The sequence below is a fragment of the Pan paniscus genome, chromosome 5 (genome assembly GCF_029289425.2).
Source record: "Pan paniscus chromosome 5, NHGRI_mPanPan1-v2.0_pri, whole genome shotgun sequence".
Lineage (NCBI taxonomy): Eukaryota > Metazoa > Chordata > Mammalia > Primates > Hominidae > Pan > Pan paniscus.
In genome coordinates this window covers 129471639-129494005 of record NC_073254.2, presented here as the reverse complement: position 1 = coordinate 129494005, position 22367 = coordinate 129471639, and the positions used below count along the sequence as shown (strand labels likewise).

The 22367-nt window shown below is 44.7% G+C and overlaps 2 protein-coding genes across 5 annotated transcripts in view; both read left to right on the top strand.

Annotated features, from left to right (window-relative positions):
• Positions 1 to 1981: 1981 nt before the first annotated feature.
• Positions 1982 to 19616, top strand: ZBTB24 (zinc finger and BTB domain containing 24). 3 transcript variants are annotated; one of them, XM_008972076.5, is made up of 7 exons: positions 1982 to 2194; positions 3202 to 4181; positions 8304 to 8471; positions 8976 to 9059; positions 9752 to 9835; positions 17488 to 17569; positions 18648 to 19616. In XM_008972076.5, the coding sequence occupies exons 2-7, from the start codon at positions 3230 to 3232 to the stop codon at positions 19369 to 19371; spliced, it is 2094 nt and encodes a 697-aa protein (XP_008970324.1). In that variant the 5' UTR covers positions 1982 to 2194; positions 3202 to 3229; the 3' UTR covers positions 19372 to 19616. The 3 variants fall into 3 exon arrangements, with proteins under 3 accessions (XP_008970324.1, XP_008970331.1, XP_034818579.1); XM_034962688.3 differs by having other exon boundaries at positions 1990 to 2151; XM_008972083.6 differs by lacking the exon at positions 8304 to 8471.
• The window catches only part of MICAL1 (microtubule associated monooxygenase, calponin and LIM domain containing 1), a 22055-nt gene continuing 18941 nt past the window's right edge, over positions 19254 to 22367 (top strand). Inside the window, exon 1 of one of the 2 annotated variants that reach the window (XM_034962683.3) lies at positions 19254 to 19558. In XM_034962683.3, coding sequence (XP_034818574.1) covers positions 19545 to 19558 — 14 coding nt within the window. In that variant the 5' untranslated portion in view covers positions 19254 to 19544. The remainder of the gene's footprint in view (positions 19559 to 22367) is intronic. The other variant, XM_063604979.1, reaches the window with a different exon arrangement.

The window sequence follows — 22367 nt, the reverse complement described above, 5'->3', positions numbered from 1 at the left end:
CTCTTAGTAGACACTCGATAAATATCTGTTAGATGAATGTATGACACCCCAAATCCTGTTCTGCAAGATTTAAAGTTAAGAAGACCTGTTAGGGGTAGACCAGCTGGCCTTAACAAGAAAAAAAGTTTTGAAAAAGTCAGTATGGATCCAAAACAAAATTGCCTTGAAGAAAGGGCTAGTCTGTGTTGTGGGTGGCTGATGCTGGAAGATCCTCCAGACTCAGTCTTTCCTCGCAGGATTATGCTCCAGTGAGCAATGATTGAATGAGGAAATGGAAGTACCTGGCTTACCTTGGCACTGAGTCTTCTTATGCCATTGAGGACCTCTGGAGGGACAGTGATTTGACTGCAACCCTCGTAGCAGCAAGAAACAATGAGGTAGCTAACTTCCTGCTGGTATGCAGAAGTCAGGGAGCGCTCCCCATCCCACTTGTACCCCCACAAATCCAGAGGACTTAGAGACAATTCAATATGAAAGGGAAACCTCAGAGAAGGAGCATGTGTGGCTTGAGCTAGTTTTAATAAAATGTAGTAAAAATGTAAGAGCCAGGTTGCTAATTACACCTCCGGTTCAAGATCAGGGAGGCTATAGATGGCATGTTGGGAATCTGGAAATGGGCAGAAAAATAAGTAATTAGGTATTGGCTAAGAGAGAGAAAATGCTGAAATAAATGGATGGAAGCAGGTGGGGAGTAGATCTGGATGGGGCTTGTAGACCACATTAAGAAGCCTGGACTTTATCCAGAGGGCATGTGGGAGCCACATGGATTCTAAGCCAAGGAGTGACTCTAGTTTCTGGATCTCATATGTGGAGAGATCCTCTCTACTCCACAATGGATTCTAAGCCGAGGAGTGACTCTAGTCTCTGGATCTCATATGTACTTGGAGAAATCCTCTGTACTTCTGCGAATTAAAGAGAACAACGCTGCAGCTGAGACCAGTTAGAAACAGTCTATTGAACAAAGATGATGAAAGTTTGAATAATAATGATCATTTTAATCACAGCAGACGAATTAAACCAGGCATTTCCTAAGCCCATTACATACTTAATTTTGTTTATGCAATAGCAACCCTACCAAAGTGGCACTAGTGTTAACATCTCCATTTTACAGGTAAGGTAAAGAAGTTGTGAGGGTAAGTAATTTGCCCAAGATCTCTCAGAACCCAGGTTTCTCTGACTGCAGTGCTCTCTTCATTCCCTTAGACTAAGGCATCAGGAGTGGGGAGGAAAAGGAGGCAGATGTGAAAAACATTTAGGAGGTAAGTAATAGTTATTATATTAGCACTAGATAATGACGATGGTGATGATGATGACAATGATGATGACGGTAAGGGGGATTTCATGCCTTTATACATTCAAGAACAACACCAGATTCGGTGTCGGAGAAGAGATAAAATTAAGGTATTGGCGTTGAGCTAACAGTTTAATACGATATAAAACTTCCCAAAGGGAGGGGTCACAACGCCTCTCCTGTCCATTGCCCCCAATTCACCGCAAAAGTCGCTCCTGCCTGGGCTCCCCGGCAGTGCCACACGCAGGACCTCGGGCGCCGACACCGCCCCGCCCCTGGCCGCGCCCCGCCCCGGCCACTGTCCCTCCTCCGAAGCCGCGCCCCTCCCCGCCCTGCCCCGGCCCCGGCCCCGGCCCCCAAGCCCCAGGCCTGCCATCTCGCCCCGCCCCGCCCCGCCCCGCCCCGCCCCGCCGCGGCTCCCCCGACCCCAGGCCTGCATTCTCGCCCCGCCTTGCCCCTCCCCTCCCCTGCCACGCCCCAACCCTTGAACTGCCTTCGCGCCCCGCCTTTCCCTGCCTTGCCCCGCCTTGCCCCGCCTTGCCCCGCCTTGCCCCGCCTTGCCCCGCCTTGCCCCGCCCCGCCCCGCCCCGCCCTGGTCCCCGGCCTGCCATCTCGCCCCGCCCCGCCCCTCATCTCCCTTCCCCTCCCCGCCGCTCTCGTGGCCCCCACCTCCAGGGGCGCCTCTGCGGGCCACGTGGTTCGGCGTCCGCGCGCAAGCGGCTCTTGGCGCCGCGCTTCCGGGTTGGCTGTGGCTGTGGCTGCTGCGGCGCCGCAGGGGCAGAAACCGGTGCGGCGCAGAAGCCCCAGAGGCGGGCGGAGGGCCAGCGGGCCCCGGCGCGGGTCTCCCGCCAGGCCGCCGGGTGAGTTGGCAGCGACCCGGACCCCACCGGGTGCCCCTGAGAGGTAGGTCTGCCGCGCCGACCCCTCCCCCGCCGTCTGCTCCCCAGTCGGGCCCGCGGGGCCTGGGCGGGGAGGTGGGGGTCTTTCCGCGCCACCTCTCCCTGCTGGGACCACCCGGGGCTGCGGGGGGCTCCGCGCCGCCCCCAGTGTGTCTGGCGGCCCCACGCAGCTTAAGTTATTAGTATTTTATTGCAGCTACCTCACATTCACTCTGCACGTGCACATTTCTTCACTCTTCACATTGGTTCCCACATACGAAATGGCTAATAATCTGGGAGATGGAGGCAGCTTCGTTCTCCCTGAAATAGTTGTGCAACCATAGAAAGTTCGTGCTTGCGGAGGATTTTGGAGATGGTTAATCCCATTCCTTCATTTTATAGAAGGTAGACCCTGAACCGTTCCATGAATACTGGAGAGTCACTCAGCTAGTTAACGTGCGGCAGGAGGCTGAGGGAGAGAATTGCTTGAACCTGGGAGGCGGAGGTTGCAGTGAGCCGAGATTGCGCCACTGCACTCCAGCCTGGGCGATAGAGCGAGACTCCGTCTCAAAAAAAAAAAAAACCCGAGCTAAGTTGTTTTGTTTTTGTTTTTTGAGGTGGTGGTCTCGTTCTGTGGCCCAGGCTGGAGTGCAGTGGCACGATCACGGCTCACGGCAACCTCGAACTCCCAGGCTCAGGTGATGCTCCTGCCGCAGCCTCCTGAGTAGCTGGGACCACAGGCGGGCGCAACCATGCCAGGCTAATTTTTGTATTTTTTGTATAGATGAATTCTCTCCATGTTGCCCAGGCTGGTCTCAAGTGATCCGTCGGCCTCGGCCTCGGCCTCCTAAAGTGCTGGGATTACAGGCGTGAGGCCACTGCGCCCGGGCCCAGAGCTAAGTTTGTAGACAGACAAAAATGGTAATGGTAAAATTCAGTTAATGATGTGAAGTGAATAGGAAGTTCATGTGGGCTGGCATTAACCTTTTAGACAGTGCTTTCTCCTTTTTAAACCTTGTTTTCTTATTTCAGATTTAACCCTTAGTGGCTTCTGAAGAAAATGGCAGAAACATCGCCAGAGCCTTCTGGGCAGCTTGTTGTACACTCAGACGCTCACAGTGACACTGTGCTGGCCAGTTTTGAGGATCAGAGGAAGAAAGGCTTCCTCTGTGACATTACTTTAATCGTGGAGAATGTTCATTTCCGGGCCCACAAAGCCTTACTTGCTGCCAGTAGTGAATACTTCTCAATGATGTTTGCAGAAGAGGGGGAAATCGGCCAATCCATTTATATGCTGGAAGGCATGGTTGCAGACACCTTTGGTATCCTGCTGGAATTTATCTACACAGGTTATCTCCATGCCAGTGAGAAAAGTACAGAACAAATCCTGGCTACTGCTCAGTTCTTAAAAGTCTATGACCTGGTAAAGGCTTACACAGACTTCCAAAATAATCATAGCTCCCCAAAGCCAACAACTTTGAACACTGCTGGTGCCCCAGTGGTTGTTATCTCTAATAAGAAAAACGATCCTCCAAAGCGGAAACGGGGAAGACCAAAAAAAGTCAATACATTGCAGGAGGAGAAATCAGAACTGGCTGCAGAGGAAGAAATACAGTTAAGAGTGAACAATTCAGTTCAGAATAGACAAAACTTTGTGGTTAAAGGAGACAGTGGTGTACTGAATGAGCAGATTGCAGCAAAAGAAAAGGAAGAATCGGGGCCTACTTGTGAGCCAAGTAGAGAGGAGGAAATGCCAGTTGAAAAAGATGAGAACTATGATCCCAAGACCCAGGATGGCCAGGCAAGCCAGAGTCGATACAGCAAGCGGAGGATTTGGAGATCCGTCAAACTTAAAGATTACAAACTTGTTGGGGATCAAGAGGACCATGGTTCAGCCAAGAGGATCTGTGGAAGGAGAAAGCGCCCTGGAGGCCCTGAGGCCTGCTGTAAAGACTGTGGCAAGGTCTTTAAGTACAATCACTTTTTAGCAATCCACCAGAGGAGCCACACAGGTAATGATGTTTTCAAAGCTGATTGCAGTGTGTTTCAGAATTGGGAGTAGTGATGATAATAATAGCTTCCATTTACTGTGCAACTTCTGTGTGATGGGCATTGTAATAAAGCCTTTATACATGTTATTGCAGTTAATTTTCTCCACAATCCTGCAAGGTGGGTAATATCCTCATTATACATCATATGGTTAAAATCATATTTACTCATATGTAAGAGAGGGTTGCTAAAGTGCATAGTTTACAGATGAAGCAACCAAGTTCTAGGGAGCTTAAATAACTTGCCAGAGTCACCCGTTAGTGACAGAGCTGGGATTGAACCCAGGTAGCCTGGTTCAAGAACCCCTCTCATTTGTAGTTGTTGAATGAATCCTTTAATGTCCACTTATCAAGATCTAGCCCAATGTACCCTGCTTTCTGATTCTTGAACATTCTTCATCTTGACCATAACCATGCTTTTGCCCAAGTGGATCACTTTGTAACTCAGCTATCTAGCTTTAAATACCTTCTCATTTTTGGTCCCTCCAGCCCAGCGCTGACCAATGGGACTCTTCTGTGATGATGGAAATGTTCCTACATCTCTGATGTCCAATATGGTGGCCAGTAACCACATGTGGTTTTTGAGCACTTGAACTGTCGCTAGCGTGACTGAGAAACTGAATTTTAAATTTTATTTTAATTCATTTAAATTTGAATAACCACATGTGGCTAGTGGCTACCGTATTGGACACTGCAGTCCTAGCGAGAAATCCCTTCCTCCTTTGAGCCCTTTCAGGTGCTTAAAACCCACTCTGCTTTGGATCACATTGTTGTTACCACTTGTATATCCCTCAACTTAATTGTAATCTTAAGTATAGGGACTGGGGCTTAAGTCTTCTCCTGTGATCCAGCAGTATCTGGTGCTGTGGTTCTCAGCCTGCAAATTGGAATCACTTAGGGAGCTTCTAAAACTACCAGTGCCTAGACCTCCACCCCAGAGCTTCTGATTTAGTTGTCTGGAGCCTTGGTGCTTTTAAAAGCTCCCTAAAGACTTTAGCTACAGATAGGTTGAAGAGCTTGAATTCAGGTACTTCGAACAAAGTGGATACTTGAGAAATATTTGTTGAACTGTAATAGGTTATATTTTAGCTTTTTTTTTTTTTTAAGATGGATTCTCGCTCTGTCACCCAGGCTAGAGTGCAGTGGCGGGATCTCGGCTCACCGCAACCTCCGCCTCCCGAGTTCAAGTGATTCTCCTGCCTCAGCCTCCTGAGTAGCTGGGATTACAGGCACACGCCACCACGCCCAGCTAATTTTTTGTATTTTTAGTAGAGACGGGGTTTCACCATGTTGGTCAGGCTGGTCTCAAACTCCTGACCTCGTGATCTGCCTGCCTCGGCCTCCCAAAGTGCTGGGATTACAGGCGTGTGCCACTGCGCCCAGCTGGCTATTTTTATCAAAAATTTTATGTGCATAGTTTAGAGTTAAATCATTATACAAGACTTAAGAAAAAGCATGTAGGATTGTTCTTCCCTTATGTCCCCAGTACAGACAGTCCCCGACTCACAATGGTTCAATTCATCTTTACAATAGTGTGAAAGCAGTACATGTTCAACAGAAACTGTACTTTGAATTCTGAGTTTTGATCTTTTCCCGGTCTAGTAATATTCAGTATGATCCTCTCATGCCATGCTGGGCCACACAGTCACGTGGGTAAGTGACCAGTACTCTGCATTTGGTGCATTCATACAGTACTCTGTATAAGTGCATTTTTCCTTATGATATTTTCAGTATGATGGGTTTGTTAGATGTAGTCCCATCATAAGTCAGGAAGCATCTGTATTCTGAATTTTGCAGCCCATCACTTTAGTATGGGTCTGTTTTCTTCCATCTGGGTAGATAACAGGTAGATTCATAAGGTTTGGAAACTGTCTTTCAGTTCCGGAAAATCTTGAGTTATTTCATAGATGATTTCTCCTCTCTGTTTTCTCTGTTCTCTCTAACTTTATTTTCTCTTATATTTTCCATCATTTTTGGCCCCACCCTCTGGGGGATTTCCACTTTGTTTTTCAGCCCTTTGAGGTTTTCTGTTTCAACTCTTATTTTTTTCCCCCTTTAGGAGCTCTTTTTTTTTTCTAAATGTTTTAATTTGAATGATCTTTTTATTTCACAATGTATTATCTTACCTCTATGAGCATGTTAATGATAACATTTTCCTCACTGGAGGCAAGTTGCTTTTTTTTTTTTCTTGCTTGTCTGTCACTATTACAAAAGGCTTTCCTTGAGTGCCTGGTGTGTTTTTTTTAAATCATATGTAAGGGTGGGTTGCTAAAAGCTACTGGCAATGCTGCATGTGTGGAGAGAGCCTGTATTTTATTTATTTCTTACGCTGTTGCCCAGGCTGGAGTGCAATGGCGTGATCTCCGATCACCACAACCTCCGCCTCCTGGATTCAAGTGATTCTCCTGCCTCAGCCACCCAAGTAGCTGGGATTACAGGCACGCACCACCATGCCTGGCTAATTTTTTTTTGTATGAGAGAGTCTGTAAAACTGTGACCTTGTTCCCAGATCACACTGAGAGTCAGGCTGCTATTTCTTGTGGCCCAATAATGAGATGCAGATGAATTGGGGAGGAAGAGAGTTTTTATTTCTATAACCAGTTACAGGGAGAAGGCCTGGAAATTATTGCCAGACCAACTCAAAATTACAGAGTTTTTCAGAGCTTATATGCCGCCTAAGCTGTATGTCTGTCTGTAAGTGTGCATTCCTCTAAAGACGTAGGTGATTAACTTCTTTTAATCTATATCCAAGGTCTGCGTCCCAAAGACCTTCTTCTGGAGCCTCAGTAAGTTTACTTAATCTAAATGGGTCTAGGTGCTGGGGTGATTACCCTTATCTTCTGCTAAATCACGGAGATTTGGGGAGTTCCTTCAGATCCCCAGTAAAACTTGTTTAATCCTAAGTGGGCCCTGTTAAGAATTCCTTCGTTATTTTGTCATGCTTTAAGGCCCAGGAGAAGCCTAGGGAAAACTCTTTGGTGGGCTTTTGTTACATTCCAGCCTTTGTTTAAGGGCACTGGCTTTTAATGTTTAACTTAACCACTCAGTCAGTACTGAAACAGTTGTATGGAGGCCTGTCATAACCTCACTGGAGGTGGTGTGGCTGTGCCCCATGTCCTTACTGGTGCCTGGCTTCCACATCTTTGCTCTCTCACCTTGGACCTCTCATGTTCCACTGGAAGACGCTTCTGCTCTCCCACTTGGAGGCACTAGGCCTGGCTGCTGGCCTGTGTCTAGGACAGGATGGGGAAGAAGGAGTGGGGGAGTCTCATCATCCCAGATGGAAATGTTGACTTACTCTCCCTGTGGTGATCCCAACTCAACTGTGCCTAGAAACTCCTAATCCAAAGACCCCTTTTTCTTAACCCTCCTCAGTGAACACTCTCCATCCTCTTTTGGGGAGAGGGACAGTCTCCTGGCTGTGTAGAGTGGAAGATTTGATCAGGGGTCTAAGTACCTTTGAAACAGACTTTCATTTACCCTCCCTCACCCCTGTTTCCAGAGATAGCAGGTGCCACCAATTCCTGAGCCTTAGGAGATTGTGTCTTAAAAATTAGGTTGTATTGGGCTGGGTGTGGTGGCTCATGCCTGTACTCCCAGCAATTTGGGAGGCCGAGGCAGGAAGATTGCTTGAGCCCAGGAGTTGGAGACCTGCCTGGGCAACATAGTGAGATCCCATCTCTAAAAAAAATTAAAATTACAATTAAAAAATTAGCTGGGTGTAGTGGTGGCACACGCCTGTGATCCCAGCTACTCAGGAGGCTGAAGTGGGAAGATCATTTGTTCCCAGGAGGTTGAGGCTATAGTGAGCTATGGTAGCGCCACTGCACTCCAGCCTGGGTGATAGAGTGAGACCCTGTTACAAAGGAAAAACAAAAAATTAGGTTATGTTAGTGCTACTCACTGCTGGCTTCAGATTCATCTGTTCAGCTTCCAAAATTTTATTGCTGATGTCTCTTGTGTTCATTGTTGGCCTTTTGGATGTGTGCCTTTTAAGAAAAATCCTTAATTGTTTTTTTAATTTGGGAGAGACAGAAAAATGTGTGGATTCTTACTTATACCATGCTTCTGGGGCTCTTCTTCCAGGGGAGCGACCTTTCAAATGTAATGAGTGTGGAAAAGGCTTTGCCCAGAAGCACTCGCTACAGGTCCACACCAGGATGCACACAGGCGAGCGGCCGTACACCTGCACCGTGTGCAGCAAGGCTCTGACCACCAAGCACTCACTGCTGGAGCACATGAGCCTGCACTCAGGTAGTGGGGCTTGCCCAGAGGGCCAGCTTCACCAGAATCCCATTCCCCAGGGTGGGCATTACCAACACCTAAATGGTGTTTTCTCAGCCTAGTATCATTTCCAACGTGGTGTCATTGAAAGACAGGATTTTGCATCTGTCTGAGTGCAGTTTAGAGTTCTGCACGGATCATTAAACTAGAGCTTATAAACTGGCTGCTGGGAGTTTAGTGTGCAAGCATGTTTTATTAAACCACCAAAGTTTAGAATTGTTTTACTTTGAACGCCTTTGGGGGAAACTTAAATTCTCCAGTTCTACCCCAGTCTCCAATACTCCCGATTGCCTTACGTACCTTTGCACATTTATGTTTCAGTGGTAGATTGAAGGCTTCTGGGTATGTAAACAAGTCGCTTGTATCATTTATAGAAAATGGGGACCTGGACCCACTGTAGTATTTACCTTATTAGTGAGCATTCCAATTCTTTATAATTTTTTACATGTTTTAGTGTTTTGGTTTTTTTGGCAGGACAGAAGTCTTTTACCTGTGATCAATGCGGAAAATATTTCAGCCAGAACAGACAGCTAAAGAGCCATTACCGAGTTCATACAGGTACGATAAAGTGAGAACATTTAGATTGGGGGGGAAGAAATGCAAATAAAAATTGTTTCTGAAACATTAGGTTCATATTGTTCTGCTCTTAGCACATATCGTTCACATAGGGTATTTAGGGAAAAGTGCCTTAAGAGTCTAAATTATATGTTTTTATGTTATTGTCCGCCACCATGTGAATTATGTTTTATTTGTATACTACAGTTTTGGTGCCACACACAGAAACCCTACAGAATTGGCATCTTTCAAAAGTGCCACTTGCACAGGGGAGCTTCAGTGAATGGTTGTTAGTGGTGCCTGGGCAGAGACATCATCATCCCATGGCTGTCAGCCCAGGCTTTCTCTCCCCTGGTTCTACCTGTTGTCCTTTTTCTTTCCTGCCAACTGATAAGAAATGAATGTGGGTTACGAGTGTCATTTGAGGTCATTTGTGGCCTCAGTCACACCAATACTTTGAGGAAAAAAGGAGAGACTACATTTAGAATTGGAAGGATCCTAACTCTCTTGGAGGAGGCAGTGAGTTGAGGTGCTTAGGAAAATATTAACAGTTACCAAATTAATGAAAAAATTTTTGTGGTTAAAGTACTATATTTAAAGTGATTATTTTTCAGGGAAGTGCTTTAACACAAATCACTGAAGAAAAGGCAGGGAGAGCATGTATGCACTGACACTTTTTTTATTGTTGCGACAAGGCCACTCATTACCGGAATGCAAAGACTGCCATCGCAAATTCATGGATGTGTCTCAGCTAAAGAAACATCTGCGAACACACACAGGTAAAACTCCATCTCGTCTGTCCCCCCAGTACACGGGATGTTTTCAGGAGAGTGAAGAATGAAGTTCTCTGAGTGCCCTGCTAAGCCTGTGTTTGGAAATGTTTATTATAAATTGGATGGGAGTTGTGTAAGAAGATAAGTTAAAAGTTGGAAGGCAGAATGTTGTCAGCACTGTCTTTGGGGAAATCACATCTCTTGTAGATGAGCAAAATGGAGATCACTTACTGAGCACTATTCGTATGTCACAATTCATTTAATACCGCAGAATAGTGAGTCTGAATCTGGTTCTATGTTTCACTCTTAATTTACTTCAGCATTGAAGGTGATATCAAGACTTTTTTTTTTTTTTTTTTTTTAAAGATAAGGGCTTGTGCTGTCATCCAGGCTAGAGTGTAGTGGCACGATCACAGCTCACCACAGCCTCGACCTCCTGGGCTGAGGTGATCGTCCCACCTCAGCCTCCTGGGTAGCTGGGACCACAGGTGCAAACCACCACACCTACCTAATTTTTTATTTTTTAATTTTTGTAGAGATGGGTCCCACTATGTTGCCCAGGCTGGTCTTGAACTCCTGGGCTCAAGCAGTCGTCCTGTCTGAGCCTCCCAAAATGCTGAGATGACAGGCATGAGCCACCATGCCCAGCAAGATAAATTTCCTTTTTTATTTTTGAGACGGAGTCTCGCTCTGTTGCCAGGCTGTAGTGCAGTGGCGCGATCTTGGCTCACTGCAACCTCTGCCTCCCGGGTTCAAGTGATTCTCCTGCCTCAGCCTCCCTAGTAGCTGGGACTATAGGTGTGCGCTACCATGCCCAGCTAATTTTTTGTGTATTTTTAGTAGAGATGGGGTTTTACCATGTTGGCCAGGATGGTCTCGATCTCTTGACCTTGTGATCCGCCCACTTTGGCCTCCCAAAGTGCTGGGATTACAGGCGTGAGCCACTGTGCCTGGCCCAAGATTATTTTTTCAGAAAAGACAGCCAAATGTAACAGACACAAATGTAGCATAGACACTGAGAATGTTTCCACTTTCTCCCCTAGAACCAACACTTAAACTTAAGCAGCACCACCTCCAGAAAAATCAGTTTCAGAGATGACGAGGAGGCAGCATTGATTAGGGCAGGTCATTTTTTTTATGTAAGATCGGAAAATTGGATCTTTTATACCTTTTGTCAAAGAATGTATGTTAAAAATAAGCCTATTCAATTTTCTAAGAAAAACTTGCCATTACAGGTTATTTAATAATTCTGTTGTCTACTGGAATTATCTAAATAGCAAATTGATTTATGGTGCTTTGGACTTTTTTTTTTTTTTTTTTGGAGTCACTGTCTCTGTCGCCCAGGCTGTTGTGCAGTGGTGCTATCTTGGCTCACTGTAACCTCTGCCTGCTGGGTTCAAGCAATTCTCCTGCTTCATCCTCCCGAGAAGCTGGAACTACAGGTGCGCACCACCACGCCTGGCTAATTTTTGTGGGTTTTTTTTGTAGAGACAGGGTTTTGGCATGTTAGCCAGGCTGGTCTCGCTCAAACTCCTGGCTCAAGTGATCCACCCTCCCAGCCTCCCAAAGCGCTGGGATTACAGGCGTGAGCCACTGTGCCTGGCCTGGATGTTGTTTTTTAAATACAAGTTTTTCGTCTTAGATTCAGTAAACATCTGATAGGATATGGATTTTAACACATGTACTGAGCACTTACTGGGAACCAGACACTGTTTTAGGCTTCGAGGATACAGCAGTGAATGAGATGGACAGGCCCCTGCCTTAAGGGGCCAACATTCAATAGGGAAGGCAGAGTACAGACAAGTATATAACACATTTGGTGTTGTGAGTGCGTTGAAGAATAAAATGCAAGGTAGAGGGGCGGGATGCGGGAAAGAGAGCTGCTCTTTTATGCATGGACTGGTTTGGGAAGGTCTCACAGATGAGGTGGCATCTTGGATGGAGATGAGAATGCAGTGGGGGAGTGAGCCAGCCGGCCATTGAAGATGTCCAGGAGAGAGCATTTTAGGCAGGGGGACCCCTGGGCACAGGGCCCTCAGGCAGGAATAAACGTTTTTGACAAGCTGGAGACGTGCTGGGAGGAGCATCAAGGCAGCCAGAGAGCTGGGAGTAGGAAGTCATAGTGTAGGTGGATGTTCTCAATTTAGCTGCATGCTTTTTACCACCTGGGAAGCTTTAAAAAAAAGCCTTGTCCCAACTGCCAAGATTCTGATTGACTTCACCTGGGCAGAGCCTGGGACTTGGTGTTTTTTAAAGTACCCCTCAACAGTTGTAGGGTGCACTCGGGCTGAAGTACTTTGAAGGCCACAGTAAAGATTGGATTTTATTCTGAGGGAGATGACTTTACTGAGATGAGTGACATGGCATGACTTAGGGTTATAATAGGGTCACTCTAGCCACCCTGTGAGGTGGGGGCGAGGCCAGGGTGGAGGCAGAGAGACCCATCAGGAGGCTGTGCAGTAGTGGGGCTCGGAACAGCACAGTAGCAGCAGAGGTGGTGTCAGGTGGTCTAGTTCTGGATATATTCCAGGGAAGAATTCATGTGATTCGCTCATGATTGGATGTGGGAGTTGAAAGAGGAGGCAAAAGCCACTGTAAGGAGGAAAAGCTAGGGAAGACTAAGAAGAACAGATCAGGAGTTTGATTGTGGACTGGTTGGTGTCTATTTGACATCCATGTGCAGGTGTGGGGTAGATCATTAGATTTCCAGGTCTGGGGAATTCGGGGGAGAGATGCAGCCAGAGCTCTGGATTTCCACAGGTGCACATGTGCCTGCAAATAGTGGGTGGCGCTGTGCTGAGTTCCCTAGGGAGACAGCGGTGGTGGAGGAGCGTGGAGCTGGCTTGGTCATGCTGAGCAGTGCCAGAAGAGGCACTTCCCCTTGGTTCTGTTGCCTGAGCATAAGGGGGAGTGAGGTTTCTGGGCTTTGTGAGTAGCAGTAGGACTTGAAGTGGGGATGAAAAGGAACAGAAGACCTCCCCCACTATAATTCCAGCAAACTCTTCTCAGCCTGTCAACTTTGAGAAGCAGAACAGAAAGTGGAAGATGTGTGATGAGTTAAAAAGGAGACAGACGGGCCTCTGTGGTTTGCATGACTTAGAAATATGAAAAGAAATTGAACCTATCAAAAAATTGGGGTTCTTCAAGAGCAGCAACTATGACCCATCTGTCCCTAGCATCAGCATGGAGAATCTGCTTGAATGTTGGTGAAGGGCATTGGCGTGCCATTTCCCTGCTCCCTGGGCATTCAGAGTGAGAAGTGCCAGTCCTACTCTCAGGGCCATGCTCAGCTGGAAACCAAGACTTCATCTCTTAGAGATGAACCGTCATTCATCTCTTAGATCTTTAGGCACAAACTCTCTCTGGGTTAGATGTCCTGCACCAAGCACTGGAGAAGTCAAAGGCAAATTAGAGACGTTACCTTTCCTAGGAGAGCATCCCCAGTGAGGGAGGTGAACACATTTTGACATGGAGGCAAAGTGTCAGGCAGACAAGCAGTACCTGCCAGGTCACCACATCTCAGGCCCTCCTGCTCACATCTTGTCCCCATACCTGGCGCTGGTCAGGTTTACAGGGACCCAGTCAAACCAAATGAGTTCACAGGACAGATAAACCAGAGGATATATCAACTCAATAGAGGGATTACACCTTTCTGTTGCCCACAGCACCTCCTTCCTCACATTAGTGACCCGAAAGCCAAGTTAGTGATCAGAAGATTGCATGGTGAGCTGGGAACAAGTCAAGGGAATTAGCCCAGGCCACAGAGAAGCCTGGTGAGTGACCTCTGACCCCACAGCACAGTCCCACCCCGCCAGTGTCCCTGTTCCTGGATGGTGTTCCATAAACTGATTCTGCCCTGAGGGTTCCTACTCACAGGTAGATGGCCCTGTCAGGGAACAAATGACAAAGTTCAGTAAGTCACAGTTCTGTTCACAGCCTCATTGTGGCTTGAAGTTGAAGCTTCCCAAATCTCTTCAACTGTGTGTTGAGACCATCCATTAACGTTGAGACCTGGGGGTCTTCCCATCTTCCTGAGACCTGGGGGCCCCTCACCATAACATGCCCTTACAGAGTCTACGTGCCATCTACTATGAAACAGTATGGCGTGGTCAGAGCCACAGCAGAGGTGTGAACACAGGACAGGAAACAGCTGAGAAGACCATATAGGAATGCCAAGTACGCAGGTGTCAAACCATGCTATCCACAGTTATCATGGACATGTGTCCCTTTTTTGCCAAGATTGGCAAGTACATGAGGAAATGCACATCTTTATTTATTGTTGGTGGGAATATAATTTGGGAACCCCCTGGAAGGAACTTTTGCAATACTTACCAAAACATAAACCGCACAATTGTGAAAAGATGTTTGCCTAAGGATATTCATCATAGGCAGCATTGTTTATAACTTAACAAGCTTAACAGCCACCTGAATGTCCCAGGAGGGGATTAGATAGGTAAATTTGGGGCAGTATACACAATGGTACACAGCACAGGGTTTTAAAATGGCGTGTGGCTTTACTGATGTGACAAACGGCATGCATTGGATGACCTCACAGAGTAAGACCGCAAATAAACAGATTTGTCTGTAAAGATATTCGCCATTGTTAACTGGTTGTCTCAAGAGATGAGAATAGTGGAGCAGTTTTAATATTCTTTGTATTTTCAATATTTGATTCTTTTACAATGAACACAGTAATTTTTTAAGAAAAACAAAGCCATGGTCCACAGTGGGAGGCAGGATGCTGAGGGGTCCAGACGGACGGAACTGGACTGCCAGGTGAATGTGACAGCTGAGGGAATGGGAGGTGTCACTGTGATTGTTGTGCCTGGCTGGACAGGGGCTGGGTGATGTTGTCATTAACATGTCATGCCCCATGTTATTCTGGGTTTCAGCAGGTGGGCATGGGAAATCCAGCTGTGATGCCAATAAGCAGTGACTCATCGATCCTATCTGGAGTGGGGTCCGGGATTTAAGTCATTGGGGAAGGGTACGGGTGGGATCGGTGGAGTAACTGCTGAGAAGAGGATCTGGAAGTACACCCTGGAGCTGTTTCAGTACTTCTGTTGACATCACCCTGGGTGGGATCGGTGTAGTAACTGCTGAGAAGAGGGTCTGGAAGTACACCCTGGAGCTGTTTCAGTACTTCTGTTGACATCACCCTGGGTGGAACCTTTCATCACACTCCTGTCTCTGCCTTTTCCTTTAATCGCTATTGTCTAATCCTCTTGTAACACACTTCTTTCCGGTCCCCATGCCTCTCAGGCCCTGTCCTATTACCTTATCCTTCTCCGTCTGCCTCCTGCCACCTCCTGGTCCAGGCCTTGTGCATAGCCTGTTAGAGGTCCTCCTGCCTCTAGCCCACCCTCCTCATCATTCCCAGGTGTATTTTCTTAGTACTTTCAGCATGTCATTCTGCTAAAAACTTCCAGAGGCTCCACAGGTCCCCTGCCTGGATTTCATAGCTCCTGTTGCTTTGGCCTCCTGACTCCTGACAGTGATCCTTGGTCACTGGTGCACACCGTGTAGTCACTTCTGACACCAGCTTCTGCTCATACTATTTAGACTAGTACCCTGGCCCAGGCTTCTTTCCAGTCTAGCCAGATCCTGCCCACCCCATCCAGCACCCTGTCTGCACTCAGAATTGTTGACGCCACTTGTTTTAATGTTCAGTGAAACACAGCCCTATGTTACTTAATTAGTTTGTGCATCTCCTCAAGTAGATTAGAAAAGTTTCTTTTTTGTTTCTTAGCTGTGTACTTTATTGATGGTCTATCAGTGTTTGAGAACTAAATAAATTTAAGTAATGGGTGTCTCCGTTGAAGGTGGTAGAGCTGTACACAGGGGAACAGATCAGAAACCACTAAGCGGGAAGACCCCCTGCAGATTGACCTTGGCTAGGGAAATTTGCCTTCCCACTGTCCTGCTCACTCCCTCAAAGAGCTTCCACTGCAGGATGTTGCTCCTGCAAACACTTACCCTCAAAAAACATTTGCCATCAGACAGACTTTCTGAAATAGAAACTCAGCTGGAGCTGAATGGTATAGTTAATGTTGTTATGGATGATTGTTGTTCTTTCTCTTAAAAACCTGAAAACTGCAACAAGAATTTTACAATCACAAGCAAACAGCAGGTACTCAGTCTTTGAATCTGGAGAGGGAGAAAACCAACCAAGATCAGAGAAGGCCCCAGCTCTGATGTAGAAAGCTATAGACAGATTATGGCAGTGGCCTGGTTTTAATCTTTGTAGTGGTAAGAGTTCATGATGCAAAGATGCAGATTCATCCGAGTTGTTACAGCTGTCCTCTGCCTTGAGGGAGCTTGCAGAAATGTCTTGCCTGAATTTTCCAGTAGATGCTGTGAAAGGGAAGCTCACTGACCATCTTCCATTTCAAATTGTACTTATCCTTTGCTGTTCTCCTGTTCTCCAGTTAAGTGGATTTTGCTGCTTGCTTTTTTTTTTTTTCTTTTTTTCCAATTTAGTTTTCTTGCCTGCATTGGATTACTTAATTTTGTTTCTGGGGAACATGAACAGTCTGTCATTGTATGTTCAGCATGCAAACACACTGAATAAGCACTTGCTGTTAGTGAAGCCTGGTGGGTTCTGGAGCAGTTATAGCATCTCAGCTGTGCCACTCCCATGAAGTTCATTCAGCAGGGATTTCTGAAATGGCATGCCAGGCCAGATTCTTGGCACTGGGGTACTAGGAGCGGACATACCCACAAGTTATCTTAAAAAGGAAGAAATGGATAATAAATAACTTATACATTATATGAGGCAGCAATAGCATTGTGGAAAAACTAAATTGGAGAATTGGACTAAGGAGTGCGTGGCAAGGTTTGTAGTGCTCTTGGTGGTGATGGAGCCTCACTGATAAAATAACATGTGAACAGAGACTTGAAGGAGATGAGGAGAGTGAACCATGCTGGGAGACACCCTGAGATGAGATCAGGGAAGTTTGGGGTGAGGAGTAGGGTTTATGGGGTACAGATCTATGATGGCTTGTAGGGCAAGAACTTTGGGTTTTATCTTGGGGTGGGAAATCATCAGAACATTTGCAGCCCAAGCATAAAATGACCTGACTGCATCAAGGCTCACTCTGGTGGCCATATTGATAGTTTATGGCAGGGAAGCAAGAGCAGAAATGGAGACCCCATAAGAGGCAAGAGATGGTGGTGGTGTGGACCAGAGAGTGGCAGTGGAGGTACTGAGCAGTGGTCAGATTCTGGATATATTTGGAAGGTTGATATAAACATGAATAATACATATCTCACCCTAGCACACAGGAGTCCTTTCAGGGTCAAGTGGGCTACCTAGCCAAGCAATAAGGCAGGAGAGCATAGGTGCTGTGATATCTAAGGGGAGAAAACAGGAGTAAATAGGGTGTAACTCACTTCCTTGTTGCAGTTTTCAGGTTTTTAAGAGAACCATGCCTTACGATTTCTGTGTATGCTCTTGGCACTCGGCACACAGTGCTTAGGTTAGTTACAGAGTAGATATTTGGTGAGTGCATCATTCGTTTACGCTTATGGAGGGGATTGCCTTTGTTCTGTTTATAGTGTGAAACCGAAGTGTTTTTTTTATTTTGTCTTATGCTGAATGTATATTGTTAAATGTTTTTTTGTTTTGTGTTTTTTGTTTTTGTTTTTGTTTTTTTTAGGTGAGAAGCCATTTACTTGTGAAATCTGTGGCAAATCTTTCACAGCAAAGAGTTCTCTTCAGACCCACATCAGAATCCATCGGTAAAGTTTTGCAGATATTTTTCTCGCATGGAGGCCTCATTCAGTTCTGCTGTTCAGTGAGGTGACATGTGTTACCTATATAGTTTTCTCCCAGTTGTTACTTTGCAGAATTTTGTGTGCAGTTTATTACTTTGGCTTTGTTTTGTTTGTTTGTTTTGAGACAGGGTCTCACTGTCGCCCAGGCTAGAGTGCAGTGGTGTGAGTGGAGTGCAGGTGGGAGTTCAGGTGATTCTCCCACCGTGGCCTCCTGAGTAACTGGGATACCACACCCAGCTAGTTTTTGTATTTTTTTGGTAGAGATGGGATTTCACCATGTTGACCAGGCTGGTCTCAGACTCCTGACCTCAAGTGATCCGCCTGCCTGGGCCTCCCAAAGTGTTGGGATTACAGGTGTGAGCCACCGCACCTGGCCTATTTTGTTTTATCTTTTCAATAATGAAATTCCTCACCTAGGTAAAAAGGAATGCTGATTCTGGCCAGTAAAAGTTTACATTACTGATTTCATTTATTAAATTTTGATTGGGGCTAGGGATTGGTCCAAAGCTTAAATCTTCAATCAAAAATAAGTATTAAATTTGATGTTTTCTGAATAAATGTTTTTGTTTACACAGTTATCCCCAGGTTGGACTTAGGAGTTCTTCTGACAGCATCACAAATAATTAGAGGATGCTTAAATTTTTTAAATTGACATTAATCATAGATACTTATTGGGCCATTAGAGTCTAAAAATTGGCTCTGAAAACTAAGACAAAACAAAAGAGAACTATATGTTTATTGTATAAATATTTACTCTCTTTTCTTATCTGAAATACATACTGTGGAATCATAAAATTTTATCATATCTAGCCGTGCCCCATCTGCCACCCTTCCTCAGGCACCACCCACACCCTATTTTCAGATTAGAAACTGCCCATGGAAGCGAGACTTGCTTCAAGTCCTTGAATTAGTAGGTGAACCCATGACTTATGACTTGCAGTCTAGTTAATTTTCCACTACTCTTGATTGCTTCCCCCTAAATAATCAGGAAGTAGTAAGTAGGTATTTCCATTTTAAAAATAAAATGTTTATTTTCTTACAGAGGAGAAAAGCCATACTCGTGTGGCATTTGTGGCAAATCCTTCTCTGACTCCAGTGCCAAAAGGAGACACTGCATTCTACACACTGGCAAGAAGCCTTTCTCCTGCCCTGAGTGTAACTTACAGTTTGCTCGCTTAGACAACTTGAAGGCTCACTTGAAAATTCATAGCAAGGAGAAGCATGCGTCAGATACCAGCAGCATTTCTGGCAGTAGTAATACAGAAGAGGTCAGGAATATTCTTCAGCTACAGCCATATCAACTCTCTACCTCGGGAGAGCAGGAAATTCAGCTTCTCGTAACCGATTCTGTACATAACATCAATTTCATGCCCGGTCCTAGCCAGGGAATCAGCATCGTGACTGCAGAGAGTTCCCAAAACATGACTGCAGACCAGGCTGCTAATCTTACCCTGCTCACGCAGCAGCCAGAGCAACTGCAGAATTTAATTCTTTCAGCTCAACAGGAGCAAACAGAACACATTCAGAGCCTCAATATGATTGAAAGCCAGATGGGGCCCTCACAAACAGAGCCAGTGCACGTGATCACTCTGTCCAAGGAAACACTGGAACATCTTCATGCCCATCAAGAGCAAACAGAGGAGCTCCATTTAGCTACAAGTACTTCAGATCCAGCTCAGCACCTGCAGCTGACACAGGAGCCTGATCCGCCACCACCCACTCACCACGTGCCCCAGCCAACGCCACTTGGCCAGGAGCAGAGCTGACCTGTAAACACGTTTGACTGCTTGATTGGGCTCTTCTTATAAGCCAGCTCTGACTGGATTTTGAACGCTTGAAGTCAGGCTCTCCACACCATCGACTTGCAGATGCTTCTGTGAGAGCTGTGATGGCTAACTGATGTTTATAATGCCCTCCATCCAGGTAGCAAGATGTGTGTATGTCTTGTCTAAGGTACTGATTTGTATTGAGCATTTCAATATTATTGAATGGTTTTCATTTTCATCTGCAATGTCTCATAAAGACTCGGGTAGTTTTTCTTTGGGGGCATTGATCTCAGTTTTTCTGTAAGGTTTAAATGTTCACAGCCATAGGTTATGGTCTTGCCAACCTCCCCAGTTATGTTTTTTTATTTTCTAGGACAAAGGGAGTCATTTTGGTTGAACTGGGCAGAATGGTTTGTTCTATTTTCTTATTTTTCTTAGGCAACACAGTTGTTACCACAAGACAAGTCAGGGCTAAATATGACAGATCACAATGTATGGGGAATTTGTCCTTTTAATAATTTCCAGTCCCCTAAGACAAAGTAACCCTCAACGTTTTATCTTTGTGCAGTACAGTGGGCTTATTGTGTTAACACTTCAGAAAGATTAAAACTCATAAACTCAGTATTTTAACTCAAAATTCATGTAACAAGATAGCCAAAAGCATAGGATTTTTTAAAATTCTGAATTCGTCTTTTCTGAGAAACATAAATTTACATATTTTTTAACAGAAGGCTATCAAAATTTTAATTGTTTAAAATACAAAATTGGATCAAGACATTCACCCTAAATTCTGAATTTTTGTCAGAAAAGAGATTTGATTTTCATGAAGGTAAAGCTTTCTTCACTATTCTGGAACATAAAACTTTATTCAGTGTAATTTAAGTCTTATATATACTCTACTGAATTCTAACTGATCTCCTGAAAATGTTGATCTACGTGTTGTGTCTGATAACTTTCTGGAGATGGAAGCTTATTATAATTCATTTTTATTGCAGACTAGTTAAATCCCACAAAGTGAATATCTTCTCCTAATCTTTCCTTTTTTAGAGACAGGGTCTCACTCTATCACCCAGGCCAGAGTGTAGTGGCACAATCATTGCTCACTGTAACCTCGAATTCCTGGGCTCAAGCAACCCTCCCACCTTAGCCTCCCTAGTAGCTGGGACTACAGGGATGTACCACCACACCCAGCTAATCTTCATCTAATCTTAAAACTTTGAGCCTCAGAGACTTTGTAGCCAGCATGTGTCTGTAATTGTATGATTTTTAAATCATCATCAAAAGATTAAATTATGTTTGGGTTAGGTTTTCAAGCTAAGCTTATTGAATTCTTTTACCACTTTCATGTAAGCTGGTAGGGGATTTTTGAGAAAAGAAGGTGGGCACTAGTATATCTAAATTAACAATGCTGATGGGGAGTAGGGGGTAATCTACTGTAAAATTAATAGAGCCTTTCCATCAATTGTTTTGTTTTAGACATCCTTGATTTCTCCCTAAATCAAATAAGTTATTTGGAGGTTAGAGTAATAGAGAATTGTTCAGGTTTGAGAGAAGATAAAAACATTTTGGTTGCATATTTGCTAAGCTATATTTTATTATATGTAATTCACAAAATTTCCAAAATGATATATATCTTATATTTATCAAGCAAACTAATGTTAAATCAGGCCTGACTAGAGCAAAGATAACAATTTTTTACAAACACTGTTAAGCCCTAAGTATTATTTCAGGTTCTCGTTTAAACTGTTTAATTTTATTCTTAAAACACAAAGTTTTTACCAGCTTTTCAAAGCCCACCAATCCACATTTTCTCCAGGAAATTAAGTATTTAAGTAAGTGAATGTTTACTCACTCTGGATAGCTAGGTGATTATTCAGAAAATACGGTTACATAGCTATTTATAAGTCAAGTTTCACTGGCTCTGTAACAGTCTACCTCTACACTAAGAGAACTATAATGTGAACAACATAGGTCACTTTAAATGTTCTAGTAGCAACTTTTAAAAACATAAAAAGAAGCAGGTGAAAATGTTAATAAAAGTTTATTTAATCCAACATTTGCCAAATATTTCAACATATAAAAATATATTAGTGAGACATTTTACATTCTCTTTTTCATACTAAGCTTTCGAAATCTGGTGCGTATTTTACACTTTCTGCACATCTCCATTTGGATGCTAATGTTCATTGGACATACTTGATCTGTATTTAGATTTCATACAACTTACAGTTGAAAACAGATTCTCATATCAAGTAGCTAAGACAACAGTTTTTTTCAAGAATTGAAATAAGTATCAGTTTAAAAATTTATATTAAATTTATTAAAATTAAAATCCAGTTCCTTGTTACATGGGACACAGTGCAAATGCTTGATAAGCACATGTGGCTAGTGGCTGCTATATTGGACAGCATGGGCCACCTGTTTCTAGCTTGAGCATCAGTCCTAGCTATGCCTGAATTATTTGACCAGCTGTCAAAGAGAAACAAGGAAATGATAGCTTTGTTAATCTAGCCTCTTTCTTTGTCCCACATATACATTCTACCCCTTTGAATAAAAAAGTTCAATGACGCCGGGCGTGGAGGCTCATGCCTGTAATCCCAGCACTTTGGGAGGCCAAGGTGGGCGGATCATGAGGTCAGGAGTTCGAGGGCAGCCTGACCAACATAGTGAAACCCCATCTCTACTAAAAATACAAAAATTAGCTGGGCGTGGCGGTGTACGCCTGTAATCCCAGCTACTCGGGAGGCTGAGACAGGAGAATCACTTGAACCCAGGAGGCGGAGGCTGCAGTGAGCTGAGATCACGCCATTGCACTCAAGCCTGGCGACAGAGCGAGACTCCGTCTCAAAAAAAAAAAGTTCAATGACTTGAGTACCCAAAAGAAATGTCGTGAACATGAAAGTACTTCTTATGTGTCCTTGAGAAATGATGTTGCTAGTGCAGTGTTTCACAATTCATTTTCTACTAAATGTGTACCATTTTTTAAATTGTTTTAA